The 20,541-nt window shown below is 33.3% G+C and overlaps 1 protein-coding gene across 1 annotated transcript; it reads right to left on the reverse strand.

Annotated features, from left to right (window-relative positions):
- Window positions 1-595: 595 nt before the first annotated feature.
- LOC125849309 (phosphoinositide phosphatase SAC6-like) lies at window positions 596-13,966 on the reverse strand. The gene is made up of 21 exons (XM_049529372.1): window positions 13,638-13,966; window positions 12,879-13,042; window positions 12,698-12,781; window positions 12,127-12,254; window positions 11,932-12,023; window positions 10,969-11,026; window positions 10,751-10,807; window positions 10,636-10,669; window positions 10,444-10,524; window positions 9,523-9,629; window positions 6,820-6,906; window positions 6,647-6,724; window positions 6,319-6,389; window positions 6,143-6,241; window positions 5,097-5,196; window positions 4,232-4,340; window positions 3,978-4,050; window positions 3,389-3,482; window positions 2,965-3,057; window positions 1,596-1,662; window positions 596-1,018 (listed from the first exon to the last, which is right to left on the reverse strand). Exons 2-21 carry the CDS (start codon window positions 13,024-13,026, stop codon window positions 888-890), a joined length of 1,791 nt encoding a protein of 596 aa, XP_049385329.1. The 5' UTR covers window positions 13,027-13,042; window positions 13,638-13,966; the 3' UTR covers window positions 596-887.
- Window positions 13,967-20,541: the final 6,575 nt, after the last annotated feature.

Raw genomic sequence — 20,541 nt, forward strand, 5'->3', positions numbered from 1 at the left:
TTTATGTCATTTTCTCTAATAAGTTAGCTCAATTTCTCAGTACCAGTCTACCACCACAAACTTCAGAGTTCTTTACACAAGTCTCATTCAACATAAACCATAATCAAATTTAATATATAGAGTAGTCATTGAAAGACACCAGGAACAATGGCTTGCCAAAACACACACCATATGATGCTACTTATTAGCTGGCATAATGAATTTGTTTCAAAATATTTAAAATTTTAGAAAAACAAAAAATCACTTTGTTACTCACCCCCCCCCCCCCCCCACCCCCCCTCAAATATATCCTTACTGTTCTAACTAGTGGAGTTTTTATTGAGAAATACTCTTCTAATTAAGGCTATTAGATGTCTTTCTCAAGGAATTTGCAAAAACCTTGAAAGACAAATTATATAAGGAGGAAATTAGACCTTATTTCTATTGTGGGACATGTACAACCAGTTTTTATATGCAGGATCCATCTCAATTCCCAACCACCTTGTTGACATGAGATTTTCTCAAACAAAAAAAGGATGAGTTATGGTGAATATTGAACAATCCACTGTTGCATAGAAAGGTCATATCAAACATAAATGAAGAACCAGAAGCACCAGCAGAAATTACACTGGCATACGTCGAGGCCAAAGTTAAATTTCTTTCGTATGACTTCACAAAGTATTATTGGACCAAAATTCCAATCTATAAACAATCATTCGTTGCTAAACCCTCTGAAATGAAATGATCGAAGTTATGACATGAAAGCACAAGTGGTAAAAAACAAGAAAAGAAATCTATAGCCAATCCATTGCAGTGCGATTCCTCACCAAGAATACAAAAGTAAATGAATATGTTGACTAGCAACTTCAGCAAATATGGCAACTAATCCAGTATCTTAAACTTATAAATTAACGCCTTGACTGGTGCAGGCGAGGCCTGTTACAGAACATGCGACCATTGGCCTTCACAAGTGCAGCTATGGCCAAACTTATGCTTGCCCAAATCAGTGAAAATAATAGGTTCCAAACATCATTCCGAACTGTAGATGGAAGAAAACAAGAGCGTCATATAAGGTTTATGAGTATAAAGAGATGTAAAGATTGTCACAAATGTTGTACTCCAAATCAAATTATAATTGCATGTATTGGCAAAGATCCTTTACTACCAGGCAGAGTTTTTCCCTCCACCAGAATTGCAATCATACTCACAGAGAAAAAAAGAAAGAAGATCAAGAAAAAGCAGCATTAAGGGCATAAATAATCCCTTCATCTTGAAATACATAGTTTTTTACCCATCTTGTATACATACTGCAAATACACTCCTTTGGGAGTTCCATTGTGCTCTTTAACCCTAATTTCATATCTTAAGTCATGATTGATAACAGGCATGACTATAGAACATGAATACATGATCAAGATATTACTAGCACATGGATCATTTTACTCTAGAAAGTCATGAGGCCATATAAAACCCTTTCAACCCCCACCTCACCAAAAAAGAAAAAAGAAAAAAGAAAAACTAGAAGCAACTAAACTGGTTTGATCATTGAGATAGAAATTCAAAAATAATGATCATACAGTAGAACCATAGGAAAATTTCCATGTATGAAAGCTCACCTCTCCCCAGTGACAAGGTAGCAAAAAATAGGCCAGTCAAAATCAGTCCCAAGGCAAGAGGAAATGACTGCACATAGAAAAGATTATAATTAGGTGAAATGATATGACTGACAACGTCAAAGTCTGCTTAAAAAGATCACCACATATTTGGACCCGATGATTGTTACGAGAAAACAAAAGGGAAATATAACAAAACAAAGATATATAAAGATATTGTATTATCTACCTACTCAAAAAAAGTTTGGACACATTTTCCAGTCAAGTTTGGGCACATTATGACAATCAAATGACTGTCAAGTAGATTAAAAGAAAAAAAAGGCCAGCCTGGTTCATGAAAGGGCTGCAACCCTAGTGTTCTGGCTTTGGGTACCATAATCACTTATCATGTATCTGTAAATGAACACTCTTTTCAGTCCTTTGAACTCAGATTGTGAGTAAAAGAGAGGGACAGGTATTACTATATACAACTCTCCTAAAATACTGGTATTTTCTGGCTGGCAATTCTCCTTTCAGTTGCATGCCTATCTTTTGTCTTGACGTGTTGGGATCATAAATGGATTCCCCGAGAAATTTGAGACTAATGCTATTCTTACAGTTGAGGGAGCTCAGTGAAGACATAGCTTCACCTACTTTATTCCACAATTCCAGTAAATGATAAATATGGACTATGATTGAGGTGAATCGCCTGTTAAATAGTAATGGATTATGATATAATGCCCAACTCCTACAAAATACAACTCTTTTGATCATTTCTTCGCATGTACCTGCAGTAGCATTCAAGAAAAGTCCTTTGATTTCAACTGTTTCATTTTATACTTTGAAAATTGTTTCTCTCGCAAATTATTTAACAATCTCCCTAATATATAAATGGCTGTGAGTTCACAATCTCGTCAACTTTGTTAGTGAAACATCAAAATTAATAGCTCCGGAGAAGCTTCAACCAAATAACCCAAATTTAGTTATAATAGTGCATTTAAGATCATGGCATTTACTTGCACCAGATAATAACTTGTAGAGGTATTTGCAAGAGCATTAGTGTGATGGATCAACCTTCAGAAGAGAGTTTCACCAACTAATCTCATATCCGCACAAAATCTCTACTAACCAGGCAACAGGATACTATCTACACTGTTTTTACTATTCTCCTAATTTTGAGTTATGTCTTGTATTATCTTTGCTTGTCCCCTAGGTCTACCTCATGCACAAAGAGGGTCCCAGTTAAGAACACGAAATATTAAATTCACACAAACTACTTTAACCCTGTTAGGTTACCAATGAATGCAACATTTTGCTATACAGGTACTCAGTAGAATCTGACAAATAGGAACAATAAAAACTTGATATAGTAAGAATAAGTAATAGCACTCACAGCTATAGCCTCAATTCCTCCTTTCTGCGATGTCGCCGTCATATCTCGGGAGACAGACATAATGTAATGTCCTTGCATTAGATCGATTGCATCCTTCAGAAAGTGTAAGAAGAAGATAGAATTTAAGTGTTTAAGTAGACATGAGAGAAGTATAAAAAGATTGTAAATTCTTAATCCTATCATCTCCCTAGCAATTAAGAAGAAAGTCATCCATCAAATATCAATAAATCAGAATGAAGACAAGCGAGAGACTAATCAATGCATGACTGCAATTACTACATCCCACATACACCCAGATACATGATTTCAGTATCATTCAAAGAAAACTTTTCCAATTTTTTTATGAACACATGGTACATGTAGGTACAAATGGATGCAAACTTAGTAACATGAAGTAACTAATTGCTGGTATGAGTAGCAATACCTGTTTTGTGCCATCAACAAAGTTGTTCAAGTAGTATCGCATTAGGGCATTGCGACCATCATTGACTATTCCTTGGACTGTTCTCTTACCAAATCTGCATCAATAGCCATTTTAAATTGCAATCATAGGTGAACAAAATACTTAGGTTTAGAATAGTAGATTTTCAAGATTATTGATGAAAGTACATGCACATACAAGTGCTAAATCCAAGATTTAATTCTAAATACAGAACAAAAAACATCTTCAACTTTCCAGCTAAGACTTCTAAATCTTCAAAAGATTGTAGTCTTTTTATTATATTACTGATTTGCAAAAGCAAATCTAGTTGCGCGCAGATACTGCTAAAACAACTCCAAATTGGCATGTGACTGACAGTTCACCAGGAAAGGTTTATGCATGCATATCAGCAAATATAAGAATCTGACTGGTGAATTTAAGGTTCAATTACATATGCACAACTAAATATGCCTATAATCTGAAATACTGGCATAAAAATTGCTGCCTGTGTTTCATCCCTCTTAAAAATAACATCTACACATTTCAGCTGAACAAGAAGAGACATCTTTAGCATGATCGAAGAGAAATTTACCTGACAAAATCTCCCTTTAGGGCTGGAGTACCAGAATACTGTATGCTTATATCATCCCCATGGTTGGCCCACACTGCACTTAATCATATAAAGTTAAAAAGAAGATAGACCAAAAACCTGTAAAAGCAAGAATAGAACTAGGTGCTTCCATGAAAACCAATACAGTAAAAAAAAAATCATCTGCCACAAATTCTAATGAAGCAACATATACTCTTGAGAGAAAACAATAATACAGATTATCAAAAATTACTCACATATTTTGAAGCTCTCATCAAGGTTGGAGTGTGTGCTTATAGTTTCATCAGCATCAAAAATACCAAGTCTTCTGAGTTGGAATTCCAACATTCTGCGACCAAGCATGCTCTGCCAATGAATATCATTTATTAGAACATTTACTTAAAGTAGGAGAGAAGAAATGCAGATCATGGCAGTAGCCTATATGGGTCAGCTTAATTGGTATGGGCTCCTCGTGCGTCTTTTCTTGACTCAAGTCTCAGCTACAAAATATTGGTCCTCCTTGCCCCCACCCTCTCCCTCTGTCACCACTAGCGGGCAGTCCTCAACACACATAAAAGAAGGAGATCCCATACCTGAAACAAGCTAAGTAAATTTATCACCTTGCCTATATGTCCTCATAATTGCACCAAAAGCTAGCACACACAAGCATCTATATTTCATCTCCTGTACAGTGATTGCTTTAGCCTCAAAACACCTACATTTCCTCTCTGTCCAGAGGACCCAACATACACAAGCTGGAGCAGTTTACCAGATTTCCTTATTACTTTGTTCTTCCATTGACACCCAAACCAAGTAGTAGATCAGGGGGGAGGGGGGATTTAGAACAGTCCCTCGGTTCACCTCACGAACTAGTTTTTGGGATTGAGTTAGGCCCAAAGTCTCTCAACAAGGAGCATAACTACGTGTGTTAAGTGTCAATAGAAATAACATGCAAATATTAAGCAGTATCCTTTCACAGTGGCAAAGTTAAAACATGTTAAATAGAGAACAAGCACTGCAAATGGGACTCGACATTGTCCTCCCTGGACCAGTAAATCTGAGCGTTTTTTACATCCATATCCCTACAAAAAATCTAGTAATATTTTTATAGGTAGGAGATACCTGGGTGACATTTGTTCGGTCTAAGCAATCAATGCAGTTGGTCCTCACAACTCCAAGTTGCACCTCAACTTTTTCATCTTTCTCATTCAACAAAAAGTACCTAATATGGAAACAAGAAATCAAATTTAAGATTGACAGATCGGAAAAACAAGAAAGTATGTTGCTTGCAGAATGACAGAGAATGCGTTCCTACCTCTCCATGCATAATGAAACACAAAAGCCGTACAAAATAACTTTTTGATGCAGAGCAATACAGAGTATTTTAAAGACAGTAATGCCATTGCTTGTTACTTGCTCCACCAAGTATCAACATAGTCCACCATTTTTTCCTGTTACCTTTTCAGGATGCTCTCTCTCTCACGTGGTTTTATTTTCACATAATTCTCAAATCTAAGCAAACGAAAATATGTGTGCCCTTGCTGCTATTATTCTTTTCTTGCCCGCAAAGCAGGTAGTCTTGGCATAAGCTTCTTGCATCTTAGATGCATAATATAAGATAAGCATCTTGCTTCACCTGCCCTCTGACTTCTGAAAGTGAAATATTGCTTTGTCTACTCCCTATTAATTAGAGAAAACAATTTTTTGAGAAGGAAAATTAAAACTGGACTTATTGACTAGTTATTGAGCATAAACCTGTCATTCAGATTCATGTTCAGAAGAAGGGGAAGAAAAATGTGCAAACAGGTACCCAGAAACCTCCAACTCCCAAAAAGAAAAAAAGATGTAAACCAACTAAAGCTCTTAACTATAAACCCGTGATATCCTGCATCCTTTAGACTGTCCTGCCCCTCAACATGCAGGCCAGAATAGGTGCCTGCATCCCATTTCGACCACCATCCCTATTCAGCTAGATAAGATTGGGATGATCCATACTAGGAGCATGGCTTATGTGATCCCAAAGCACATGTCACAGTTGGTGGCTAATAATGAGCTAGGATGCAAGATACCATACATGAAAGCAAAGAGGATAATATTACACAATATATACATGAAAAGTAAACTCAAAGGAATATATACATGAACTGTAAAGTCAAAGGAGATTATACCTATTCTTTATGAAGAAATCCTCAATTTGATCATAAAGGATAGAAAGCCGCTCAAAATGAACATGCCCGCATATATGGTGAAAATCGAAGTGCAAGTATCTGCAGAACTCGTTCAATATTAGACTGAAGAGCAGCAACTTAGTGTGATGATTAGATCACCAGAAGAAAAACCCTACCTTACATCATCACCATCAACATGCTGCATTGCATTGGCAAACTTTTCATTCAAACGCCCTTCTCCTCCATGCTGAAAGGTTTCAGAAAAGAAATGAAAAATTGATAAAATTGCATTACACATCACCATGAAAATATTTATAGCCACGTTTTTACATACGCGGCAATCAAACCACTTTCTATGTATCAGAGGACATTTTTTTTCCTTGTGTTTTTTTATTTTGACAAGGTAAAGGTATTAGAGGACATCTTCTAGAGCAGCATTTTTGTTAAAAGAATTGTCAGATTGACTAGTCTGGAAAAAATAGAATAATTATTCAAAGATTGTACCTTGTTGACAAGATCAACTGATAGAACATTTCCGTATTTCTTTCTGAGGTCCAAAAAGTGTCTCTCAGCTACTCTAGGCTGTGGATACGTCACAAAATAAGGAATTATAACAGAAGCCATATAAAAAATGTGAAGAGAATGAAGACGCTGTAAAGCAGAAAATGCTACTCAACTGCTTCTTCAAGTCTCACAATCTCAAACTTAGGTTTATATGTCAAATCAACAATCTGATCCCACAGTAGTGGGATTGATCCTCTGACCTACAAAAGAAAAACTAAGAAGTTATACAAAACAGCATGATATCTCAAAAATATATACAAGCATGTGCATGTAATGAAACAAACCAATATATCTGGCCAAAAGGAATGAAGGTAGACATTTAAGATTGAAATTTCCCTACTTAATCATTTCATTGAAAACCCGAAAAAGTTATTTGTTTTATTTAACATAGATGATACAGTCTAATTTCGACCATCACAGATTTATGCTGTTAAAACTCGTAAAGAATCTCTAATACTTTCAGTTCAAGTAATACGAGTTTTGGAATCAGTCAAATCAGATATGATGATATGTCAAGATTGAGAAATTCATCCTGGCCCTGATAGAACATCTAAATTTAGTAGATTTCCTATCGCAAATACAATTCCAAAGGATGGGTAAGCCAAAATATGTCGAGCAAATGTGACGACGTAGAAATACAACACTGAGTTTCTATGACATCTTTTCCGACTTCTATTGTTTGTTAAATGCTACTTATCGCCAGATTCAGAGCTTCACTCAGTTCTGTTCTTATCAGAGGGTAAGCTACAATCCTGTGGCCTGCAGGAAGGAACTAATAGTAATCCTGGTGAAGCCTGGAGAAGTTAAGTGATATATCTTAATTAAGTTCTATTGCCGTTGGCAAATCCAAACAGTATTGTTGATCTCAGAAGCCTGTATTGAGACTTGAACGTTTTGTCATCACTAAGTTCATAATTATTTTTTTTGAGGTGTTTAACACAAATAATTTAATATACAGCAAGCATGACTTGTAGACAGAATGATCTTTAACACAAAATGCTTTTGATAATTGAACAAGTACCTAAGTATACTAGAGGTAACTTGTCTTACAACCATGATTAGTCGAAACTTTGTTTTATCAGCCAGAAAGGAAACAATGAACCAAAAAAAAAAAGTAGGGAACAACAGAAAGCTGAAGGTGATACACTTCTCCACTCAACTCTTAGTTGCATTGTGCAGGGTGGAACAAAAGTTACTATAGTTAGTTAGTGTACCTGATTTTCCTATGTGACTTGAAGTATCTCCTTTCGAGAATATTAAGTCACTGCTGCATTTAGCAAAAAATATCGATTGGTGTATTCGGCAATATTTGCATAAATTTTGGTGTTGTTTACCACTTGTTTTAGTGTTTTTTTGTGTGCATAAACCAATGAAAATGGTCAATTAGGCTTGATTATGAATTTTGGATGTTTAGGAAGCACTTAAAAAAGGAGACAAATTAGGATGGCTTGGGACGAAATTTAGTTAAAACTGGAAGATCTGGACAACCTGAAGTTGACTCACAGCCAGTCGTGAGAAATACTTAGGAAAATTTTGCAAGACTTTGGGACTTATAGTGAAGGAAGACTCTACCACAGCTCCATCCCATGAGGAATCTGGGGACTGGATGATCAATCTGGGTGGCTCTTGCCAGACTAATGTCGTGGTTTGAACTTCCATCACAATAAGGAAAAATCTAGGCAGAAACAGGCGAGCTTATTTTAGACCACACAAGATTTCTAGGCCATGTAAAATCCCTTCTACCCTATTTTTAGCAGACATCCCGACTGGTTTACCAAAGCTTTCTTGAAGCTTAGAAGAACCCAGAGTCCGTTTCAATTAAAGATTTTAACAGTTTTTTCTGAGCTCTTCTTTTTTTCTACTGCTGAGGATGTAGTTTTGACTTGGTAGTTGGTTCACAAACATGAGTAGCTAAATTTCTTATCTAGGGTTTCAATAGAACCTCTTGTTGGATCAGCTTTTTACTGTGTTTTCCATTAATCAAGCCTTTTTCAGTTTCATTTGGTCAACTATGATGTGTATGATGTTTAATTGGTGAGCTCTCAATTATTGTGCCCTAAAATCTTGTCTTGATCGGGAAAAGAATCACGATTGGGTTTTTGTTGTGCAACAACACTTCAAAGTAATTAAGGAATTAATTGTTTCGCTTCACAGGTATTAGGGATGATTTGACCTTGTTGTGATATCTTTGATGAGTTGGTTACATGAATACTTAACTATGGGCTGTAGCTATTCGAATTTATTGGATATACTATGAAGTGTAGCTATTGGAATTTATTGCTAATAATTGGGAAATGTTAGGGATAATATAAGAACTCATGGTCATTTGAGAAGAATTAGGCCAGGTTAAGAGAAACACACCATTAGTTCAATCCAACAATTGGCAAATAATGATCCTATTGAATACTCCTCCATCTATTTAGTTGGCTATTCTATATATTTCTTTATTGGTTAGTACTAATTCATAACATAAAAGAATCTTCTTTTCATTACTAGGAAATTGTTTGAGTTTTTGAATCTAGTAATATTAACTAGCAATAAATAGATGCAGACTACCTGTGGGTTCGACCCCAGACTCAAACGGCAGGTTATATTTGCAGTGATTGCTTCCTTATTTTATGACTGAATAGGGTGTGATCAATTAGTAAGTATTTTATTCAAGCATGAATAAATACTAACATTTATTTAAATTGTAAACCAAAAAAAGGAAAAAGGGTATCACCCTCAAATCACGTATCAAGAAAAGCAGAGTAATTCACGAAAAACAAGAAAGGATGTAGAAAGAATCACACCATCACATTGTTAAACAAGTCTACCTGAACAAATGATGCAGTACATCCATTCAGCTGTATAATTTGCTCGCTTTCCACAAAATTTGCAACAAATCCATCAGTATCAGCACCTCTTCTCCACATTCGAGTGCCTACAATGATTATGAATAATTAACATAAGCCAGAGATCAGGTTATTGCTAATTATAGTTTTCTTAGAGCTCTCTCTCCATGATCAGAAAATCTAGCGATTGTTTGAAGGATAACTGAAGAAGATGAGAAAAGTAAAGGCTACTTTCTTCATTATTGATACTGATCAACCTAATAAGCTAAAATCACTTATCAGATAGAACCTAAATACAAAGTCATCTATACAGTTCTGGAAATGTGTTACAAGCAATTCATCTAAGAAAATATTTCTCTTTAGGCACAATAAAACCAAGTATTAATCTGGAGATTTAAGGCCTAAAAATATAAAAAATTATATTCATAGTCCCGAAAAACATTATCTAGGATTTACTTTAAAGTGACAGTATCTGAAGTGGGTGTAAGTAATGATCATAAAAAGAAAGTTGTAATGTACATAAAACAGTAAAGGACGAAAGTAAGTGAAGTCAAGAGCAGAAAAGACATAACATGGTAAGAATCATATGTAAGGTCCATATGCCAATGACATTACATGAACATTGAACAGTCAAATAACAAAGAAGCAAGGTGCATTATGGGCCTTTCAAAGAATTACACAGTTGAATCACCATTGATATCTTACAGTAGTTAATTGTTACCATTTCAAAAAATATCATTCACCAGTTTACTTATCAAAAACAATATATATCATTCAGCAGATAATGAGGATTGATGGTTCTACAGAAAACAACAACTACAATTCCATTCCTTCAATCCCATTGATCATTTTTGTCAAATTGCACAGTCAAGAATGAAACAACAAGAAGAAAGCAAAGAATACCAGTTCTCCTATTACACCTCCTTGCAATCAGTGTAACATCAACAATGTCTTTCCCAATTGCTGCTTGAAAGTTGTGAAAACCTTATCAAAAGTTAAGGTATAACCTCAAAAGATAGCAAACAAAGATACCCTTAAACATGAATTAAAGCCATGCAGGTTAAAAAACCATGTATAACTGAATTGCAAGGATACTGCCTTGGACAACTGGAAGCAGGAAGGGGTCGAGCTGTCATGGCAAGAAAAACAGATGAGTTACAAATCTAGAGTAGATCCAACAAAATGAATGAAACTCACAAAATATATTTACCTTGTGATCTATTAGCACTTCCATCATATAGTTGTTCCAAAGAAACCGAGGGTCTGCCTGTGCAAAAACAAATGAAAGTGAAGTTATCAAATCAATATTCAAGAAAATTGTTAACCAATCAACAACAGGTTCTATATCAGTTAAAAACGTAACAAGCTACCATATGAGTAAATGACTAGACTATGGACTTACGTTTATGTAGAATCTAAAAGACTTACTTGTCTCCATAGAGGAAGCAACTTGGATTCATCACCCAAATCATGCAATCGCTGAGCACTGCAGTAGGAACCATAAGTTTCATATTATTGAGGATTGCAGCCTATATATTCTTACAATCAGATGAAATGTAACAGTGATAGAAATATGTCATAATTCTAGTGTACTTTAAATTAAGAACAAGTAACTTCAAGTTTAAAAACTTTTAAAACGTAAAATTCACCTCCAAGAATGCTAACCTAAAATAAGATCTATAACAAAGGGGGATAGCTGAAACATAGCTTGCTTAGTTTATTGTCTAAGGTAGGGAGATACACTTTACAGGGGTTCAACGTAATGAAATCAGCATTGAGGGAGATGCAAAATAAGAACCTTAAAAGATATAAAAATTTGGCACCGAAGTCTGTTATACGCTAATTAAATGACCTTCAGAAAGAACTGACTTGAATTCTGAAGCCTTTTTTTTTTTTTTGCAAAGTTAACTTCTATAGAAAATCACATATGTGTCCCTTTTATATAGCACTTTCCAGGATAACTCAAATATCTTTTTTTAAAAAAAAAAACATAATTCTTCAAATTTAGACAGTTGGATACCCAATTCGCTCAAATGATCAAAACAACCGTATACTTCACCTAAATTAACATAATGAACATTGTAGCCTCAGAGGTATGTTCATCTCAGTTCAACATAAATTATTATGTCTCCACATTCTCAATGTTAAAGACGACCAATTCAAACATCAAACATCTAAAGCTCAGAATTTCATGGTCCATACTTTAGTGTCAAGCAATAGCCACTTATAATACTCTTTCAACCAGAATGTTCCCATTTCTTGAAAATAACAAGAACAAATAGTTTTTCGTAGGCACAAAAAGCTAGTTGATCAATTTCCAAGCATCTTCGAGAAAAGAAATAAAGGAAGCAAAGCTTGTTTAAGCACTGTAAATGCGAAAAGATAATTCACCTCAATGTTATATTGACATCATAAGAAAAGTACAGACCAGGAGTCTTTTCTGCTACATTTAGCAGGGCAGAAAACTCAGCTTCCATTTTTTTCTGCCGAAGGAAAAAGAAACATCATTGCAACAGAAACAGAAACAGAACCAACTAGATACGCTTCAAAATAAACAGAGATAAGAAGGTAGATATGAGAAACTACCTGTTCAACAGGAGTGTTCTTGAGAGAATGATCACAAGGGAAAACCTTCATTGATGAAACTTTAAAGATAGGGTGTCCCATATAAGAGCCAACACTTTCACGTTCTGTTATGACCAATAAATATGATCCTGAATGCAATAAAATGAGAACTTATGACCATTCTTTTCTGGAACTTTGATGTTTTCCTGCAACCTACCATATTCTATTTATCCATTCCTCTCAGAGTATAAGTATGATAGATAAAAAGGAAGAGGTTTTTGATGGCATGATAAAACTTTTTAGCGACTTCTAAAATAAGTCTTGTTTTCCCTTCCTTACTGTTTCAAACATATCTGTGCAAGACCAAGAGATTGGTGCAATGATTCTAACCGAATTACTTCGTAGAATGATCTGTGAAGAGGATGATCAAGAAAAGGGATACTTTCACATACAAATTATTTAATCATAATATTTCTATTAACACAGAGTACACTCAGGGAAGGAAAAGGGATTCCTAAATGCACTTAACTGCCATAACAGTTGTTCCGCTACAGAACTAAAAACAAAAAAACTCAAACTTTTACTGACTTGCCTGCCAAAAGCTTTAATATCCCAATAACTCCAAAAATTATCCGAATTTTGGGAACACGAAGTGAACTGCAATGTGGTATCTCATCTAAAGAAGAGAAAATATACAAGGAAAGAACAAAGTTAGCTTATAGAAAAACTAAAAACCAGTAGAGCATTTGAAAACAGCAAAATAAGAAAGCAACCTATTAGTTTCATCGACCCATCCACACGACTGATTTCCAAACATGAACCAGAGGATCCATCAGTAGGCTCAACAACATATTGGTCTGGAAATTCCCAAAGTCGCATCCGTTTATACAGTTTCTGTGAAGAATCTCCCTTCTCCATCATTATTGGAATTCAATCACTATAAAATTGTAAGACAAAATCAAATCACTGAACCATAATTGATACTATCATTTTTAAGTCTCAAAATAAGAAACATAACAGCATTAAAATTCTAACAGGATGACAACAAATTGCAATAAGGAAAAGAAACCTGTGAAATTACAAAAGTGATGGTTGCATGTTGCACTGTGTAAAAGTAATTCAGCTGGGTTTTTTTTTTTTTTTTGCTCATGTCACAACTTACCCAAGTTGACACCCCAACGTTTCTTCATTTATTCAAACGATTTCTTTATTATCTATCTTTCATAGACTAAAAACAATGTCAGGAAAGTTGTTTCTATTGAATATATATTCGATAATAACTCAAGCAGATCTAATAATCGAATCTTCCACAACCTCCTGATGTTGCTTAAACAAGATATACATCAGCTAACAAAAACATCTCAAACAATGATCTAACAGTTTACTGAGATTCCCATCACCAATTCTACCATCAAGATTTGACCTTTAAGGGATATGAAATACAACCCATGAATTGTAGAAACAGAGTATGCAATATGTATAATAAAACCCCAGAAACAAGAAACAAATAAAGAAATGCAAAAATTGAATACCTGAATGGAGAATCTGCGAAAAACTAGAAAAGGGGTGATTCTAATAAGGGAGTAAAATCAATAGAGGCAGTGGGGGTAGGCTGAGGCCAACCCAAAATCAAGAAGGAGCAAGAGTGGCAGCAATAGTAGAAAGTAAATCGAATAAATTAGAGAGAACAAAGAAGAAAAAAGGCTCTTTTTTTGTTTAGTTTCACTATTATTTGGGCGCAAAAACAAACTCAAAGGTGGATGGAATGAAAACAAAAAAGGGGAAGGAATGATACAACGTTTGATTCGCTACCAATTTAACGGAATACCCAACTCTTTCCTTACTTCTCGCTTTCAACACTAGTCTATTCTCTCAAATTTTTTATTCATATTTGATATCAGTATTAGAGCTTCAATAAAATTTAAATCGGGTACGATGTAGAACCTATTTTGTGTTTAATTTACTGCTCAATGAACTGTGCACTTAAAAGCACTATATTCATAGTTTGATAGTTAGTTTGAAAGTGAATTATGTCATTGTTAATACTATATATGTTTAATGATACTTATCTATTATTAACTTTGCACATTTCTTAAAAAACTATAAATAAAAGAGTAATTTTACTATATCACCTTTTGAATATAAAATAAAGGGAAAAATTTATGAAATAGCAAATTATTAATTCAAATTAAATGTTATAGTCATAGTTTATTTTATTTGTAATTCGCAGCAAACATCCCATTTCTTTGCCATCTGATTCGGTATACAATTAGCCATTTTCGGTATACAATTAGTCATTTTATACATTTCGGTATAAAATGTGTTTGTGTCTGTATAAAGCGAGAGAAAAATGTATATATAAATACAAATACATATATTTTCGGCCTATACACTTATAATTATACAAATACAGATCTTATTATACAAATTACAATGTAATGAATTTATACAAAACTTAATAATTTGTATAAAATTGGATGTATCTAGCGAATTATACAAATCAAAAGCTCCATAGCAAACATAAAATTTGCTATGGAGCGCAATTATGCAAACTATAGCTATAACATACAAATATATTTTTTATGTTTGCTAGATGTAAAAGTTGCTCAATAATAAATACATTGTCTTGAATAATGTGATAGGGAATGACTATAATTAATGATAAGGGGAAATTTAAAAAACTAAGTGCAAAATTATAAATTGATTTCATAAGTGGACAAGTATTGTTGAATATCCCAAAATAGTATAATGGACAATTATTGTTGGACATAGGAGTTCCATGTTCGGTAGCTAATTATAATATAATTTTTTTTATGTATAAAATTTATATTTTGTGGTTGATTTTTTATTTAGAAACTTATGTGTATATATATATATGTATATGTATATGTATATATATATATATATATATATATGTATATGTATATAAATGAGGAAAATTATATATTATTTTTTATATATATATATATATATATATATATTTAAAATAATTTCTACATTACTAATATTTGCATAACTTTTATCAGCTATCAAACGACTTCTAAGTAGTTCATTTTGTATATATGATTGAAAACAAAATCTGCCATTACGTCTACTTAGGGTCTTTCGGAAACAATTTATCTAACCTTCATGAGGTAATCAAAGGCGGAGCTAAGTGGGGTTCATGGAACTCACTAGCTTTTTCGCAAACCCTATATTTATATTAAAAAACTAAATAAATATATGTACATTAACATGCGAACCCCCAAATAAAATTGATTTAGAACCCCCAAACTCCTAATCTTGGCTCCTCCTCTGGAGGTAATGCTAAGATTTACATATATTTTACCTTCTTCAAACTTCACTTGTAAAATTTCACTGAATATGTTATCGTTGAACGAATAGAATATAAATTCATTCGGTTATGAACATTGAGATAATAATATAAAAGTGTATGCACTATGTTGGTATAAAATGCACAATCATTATTTTAATCCAACGTGTTATAGTAAACCTTAGTACATGTCCAAAAATGTCCTGTCGCCCTGTCAACCGGCGCTGGTGTGGTGGAATAGCACAATGATGCACTTCACGTTATTCTTTTCTTTATTTTTTTCTTCCTAATAATGAACAAAATTGAAACATCTTTCAACCACCAGCATTTTTAATCAAATTTATAATCGTATTTACTCAATTTATCATTTAGTCATACAGAATTTTCCCTATTTAGTGCACTTTGAGCCTTGGATAACCCCTAACAAGCTTTATGCCTTTAGATATGGGAGTGTTCATGGTTTAATTTGGATTAATTTCTATTAAAATTAAAATTTAAATAAATTTAGTTTGTTTTTTAATTATTAAAAATTAAATCAAATATATTACGTATTTATTGATTTGGTCCTGTATTTAAAAAAAAAAACAATTTAATGATATTTTTTTCTTTCATTCTTTTCTTTACAACTAGAAAAGAATTTTCCATCATTTTTTAATTGTATTTTTACCTGCTGGTATATCTGAAAGCTTATCTTGGTACCTTGGTTACCTCTTATCACTTTGCATTGTCGCGTTGGTATACTTTAAGATATTAAAGACACTTGTGTAACTCGCCCACTTGTACGGATTGTTTGATCACTTGGCACTCTTGTTGGGATCTTGTCCTTCTTGTGGCTATGACTTTGTCACTATTGGCATGCCTATTGATTTGGATCATTTGCCATCTTGACTCTAGATTTTTAGTCCGTTTTAAGAATGGAAGTTGTCCATTTTAAGTACGAACTAGAAAACCATTTTTAATATGGTTCTTGGTTCTCTTGATTATTAGACTTTGACCCTTCTTGATACCTGCTTGTACTTGGTGTGACGACATGATGTATATATTGGGCTAGTCTTGTTATTGAATCTCTTGGAAAATGGTGCTATGAGCGTTCTTGACATTTGGATCTTTAAGTTTTCTTGGATCATGGTGAAAATATCTTAAGATCTATATACTTTAATCAAGTGAATAAAGATAATAAGAAATAGAAAAAACTAAGTAAATTCCATAGTTATTTCTTTGAATAAATGAGTTCGCATTCGTGTTTTTCTTTTAAGAAAAAGGCTTAAGATGTAAACTTTATTAGTATATTAGAGATAAATAAAATTTTAACGAAAAAGTATTAAGTATATATATATATATATATATATAAATTGTGTGTGTAATTTTTCCGTCTGATTTGGTCTTTTATTCAGTTTCTTTTTGATAAAATAAAATTGGAACAAATATTATCAATTTTTGAAATTTAAAACCAAACTCAAACAAGATATCAATTGATTTAATAGTGATTTTATTTTAATTTTGTTAGTGAATTACAAATTACAATTCAAAAATAAAATATCTTCAGGCTATGGTGTGAATATCTTGCTCCCTTTAAGGATATTCAAGCTCACTATGATAAATTTTTTTTAGGAAAAACTACATAAATGAGTCAAAAAACTCAAATTAATTACATGTTCATACCCTAATTCAAAGTAATTCAAGAAATACTCATTCTCTCAAAAATAAAATAAAATTACAACTCATACCCCCCCCCCCCTAATTTATTAAGACTGATAATTTTCACTCAACTGATACTAAATCAATATATATATACTTTATTGGTATTATTAAGGTTTCTTATTCAGAAATTAGTTATTAGTCAGTGACACTATAAACGTATATGTATATTGTTGTGGTATTATTAAAGTTTCTTGTTCAGAACTTACTCATTAGTCAATTTATGAATGAATGATATATATATATATATATATATATATGTATCATTCATTCATAAATTGACTAATGTGTAAGTTCTTAACAAGAAACATTAATGATACCAATACAGTATATTTGAATCAGTTTTTGAATCATGGCATTCATTCATAAAAGAGACACTTCAATCGGAAGCCTCATATTTTCATAAAACTGATTGATACTTTAGTCAAAAGCATCCTTGATTCATAAAATCTTTTATAACATCATGCATGCATATTAACATAGCTTGAGTCATATCATAAAATACTTATATGACATGGGTTCATGAAAACACATTGAATACATTGAAATATGATCTAATCATTCATGGAGAGAAAATTTTAATCCAATTGAACTCATAGGAGAATCATGAAAACCCTAGAAATTAGGTAAGAATCATAAGTAGAAATTAAGGTTTCTTTAGGACTCAATAGGTGAAGAGGAACCCATTGATGAATTTCTCACATACCTTGATCAAACCTCATATTGCAATCTAGAAATGAGACTTGAAGCTTGAAGAATCTTTAATTGCCTTGGGAGGAAACTTGGAGAATATTTTTTTGGAGTTTTGAGAGAATGAGAGTGAATGGGGAGGTTAAGGGTCTTAGGTACCCTTTAGTCTTCTAAATAACCGTAGAATGACTTATTTTAGGAATTAAACGAGTAGGAAAAGACTCAATTAACCCTTGTACACTGCTCTACGGACCGTACGATCCCTTCGTGAATGCCAAGTACTTAAAGTACAATTCTCTGACGAGGAACCATGGATCACCTTTCACGACTGGTACTATCAGGTAGTCAAACTTAATCCCTAAAACTTGACTTTCTGGATAATAATTCACGAGCAGGCCTCCACGATCTATAAAACCATGTGCGACCCACACAAGCTCCTCATGGACTTCCAAGGTACTGAAATCAAGAGTTTCTGAAGTTCAAGTCTATAGATACCGACTACGACCCATCATCCTTTCTAAACTCGTATTGGCCAATCGTGCAACTATTTTCTTGAAACACCAATTATTTGAAGGGCACCCACTAGAAGAGGAGCTATGTGGGGGTTCATGGGTTCGGACGAACCCACTAGTTTTTCTGTTAAGTTTGTATTTGTATTAAAAAATTATATATATACTTTTGAACCCCCTAACAAAATTGATTGACAGTTCAGTGGTAAGGAAGAGCGGTGAAAATGCTTTTCACACATTTGTTGTGGGTTCGAACACCTTTCTCTTATGTTCTAAAATTTAGAACCCCCAAACTCCTAATCCTGGCCCTGTCTCTGGTGTTATGCCGTAATTTTACTATCTTTAGAAAAATCACTTTTTGAAATGTTCCAAGTATAAAACAATTTGAGAAAAATACTTAGAAAAAAGTCTCCACTTAATTTTTTAGAAGAAATTAAGAAAACTTAATTTAAAAAGATTTTAACAGATTAAATCTTTATAAATTTAGAGAAAATGGGTAAGAAGTTCTTATTTACGCTTCAAGAAAGTTTTTAAGGAATTTGAAGTGCCCACTAACATGCGGTTATCCTACAACTTAGTTAGAATATATTTTGACTATTGTTTAAGAAAATGGTTTATTATGTAATAAAAAAAATTAGAGTTTATTTGACTCATTTTTACAATAATAAGTTGAGCCAATTCAGTCGATAAACCAAGAAATCATTTTAATCTAATTAAAGTTAAGTGAAAGTTTTGACTAAAAATAAACATTTGAATAAGTAAATAAAGAATAAAGAGTTGATGAAATAAAATTTATTAAAATAAACCGACACAAAGAAAATAGTTCATCTTTTGGGGAATTCAACTAAGTTAATTAATGATTTTAAAGTTGGAGTTGATAATAATAAAAAATTGGTCAAACATAATCAAAGCAAATAGAAGAGCAAAAGAGATAATGAAATTGGGCCCTTTCTTGGGCCAATTTTGCTGCAAATTTTTGAGGCTTTAACCCAATTTCCATTTTTGTATACATCGGCTGTATATCAGCATGTATATCAACTCTTTACATATATCTCTTGCTTTCGAACACCTGTATTTTGCCTCATCTCTGTATTTTCACATTTTGACCTGTATATCAGTCCATGGCCTTGTATATCATGTATACGATTATTGTATACCCGTGTATTTGAGTGTATACAGTCCCACATTTCCACTCACTTTACTTCTGCTTCCTATGTAGTTTAGCCTCCTTTTTATTCGAACAAGATGATGCTTACTCAAATGAATTCAACTCGGAGAAATGCAAGGATGGAGTCCAAAATAGACTCGGTGGATGTCACTTTTTCCGAGCAGCGAACGGGACAAACAAGTTTGAAGGAGCTTTCCATGACCACAAGTGTGATTCTGATGAGGCAAAAAGAAATTCAAAGAAATCTAGACCTAATTTTTTGAGGTTATATCGATATTATATTCATCAATCTAAAATTACGACTTCCAAAATTCTCCCCTCCAAACACTGACTGGTCGAGAGTTTATATAGGGGAAAAGAAAATCATTTTGGGGGGAAATCGGATGGAAAGTAAGAATTTGAATTTGAAATTGAAGTTCTCTCTAAAGGATAAGGTTGACAACAGATTTCTTGTACGACTTTGAATGGAGAAGCGTTGGGCTCGAGGTCGTGATTTGTTGTTGGATTTTTGGATTTGCAACGTGATTTACTCGCTTTGCTGTTAGTTCGCATCTGCTACGCGTGAAGAAAACGAGGTGGGGTCGGGGCATTGCTGTTGGAGAATTGGGTTGGGTTGTATGTATGTTGTGTTGTTGGAATAGGTATTGGATTATTAATTGGAATTATGTTGCTGTAATTGTTGGGCTGCTGGAGTTAATTGAGAAAGAAGAGGGCCCAACACTTGGTCTTAAAGATAGCTAAAATTGCAATTAAGAAAAAGACCATATGAATTTCAATCGTAGCCATTTAGAGTTAACAATTTAGCCAAATTGTGTTTAGTTGGTGATTCGGCTAAAAACTAAAAAAGATGAATTAACATAAATTAATTAGTATAAATTTTAGGAATCACATAGTTTTAATATGAAATTACAATCTATCCCTATTTAGTTTGTAATTACATTAATCTCTGAAAAAGTAACACAATCCGGATACATAATTTGTAGTGTGGATACATTAAAAAGAAGTTTGGATGCATTAAAAAATAAACGTTATATAATTTGTTGCACTTTTAATGGAAA

This window comes from Solanum stenotomum, chromosome 12 (genome assembly GCF_019186545.1).
Source record: "Solanum stenotomum isolate F172 chromosome 12, ASM1918654v1, whole genome shotgun sequence".
NCBI lineage: Eukaryota > Viridiplantae > Streptophyta > Magnoliopsida > Solanales > Solanaceae > Solanum > Solanum stenotomum.

Coding starts and splice junctions, on each gene's coding strand:
- LOC125849309 (XM_049529372.1), bottom strand. CDS start 13,026: ATGATGGAGAAGGGAGATTCTTCACAGAAACTGTATAAACGGATGCGA. Junction 1,663..2,964: donor GAGGAATTGAGGCTATAGCT/GTGAGTGCTATT, acceptor TTCTATGTGCAG/TCATTTCCTCTTGCCTTGGG. Junction 1,019..1,595: donor TACCTTGTCACTGGGGAGAG/GTGAGCTTTCAT, acceptor TTCCATCTACAG/TTCGGAATGATGTTTGGAAC.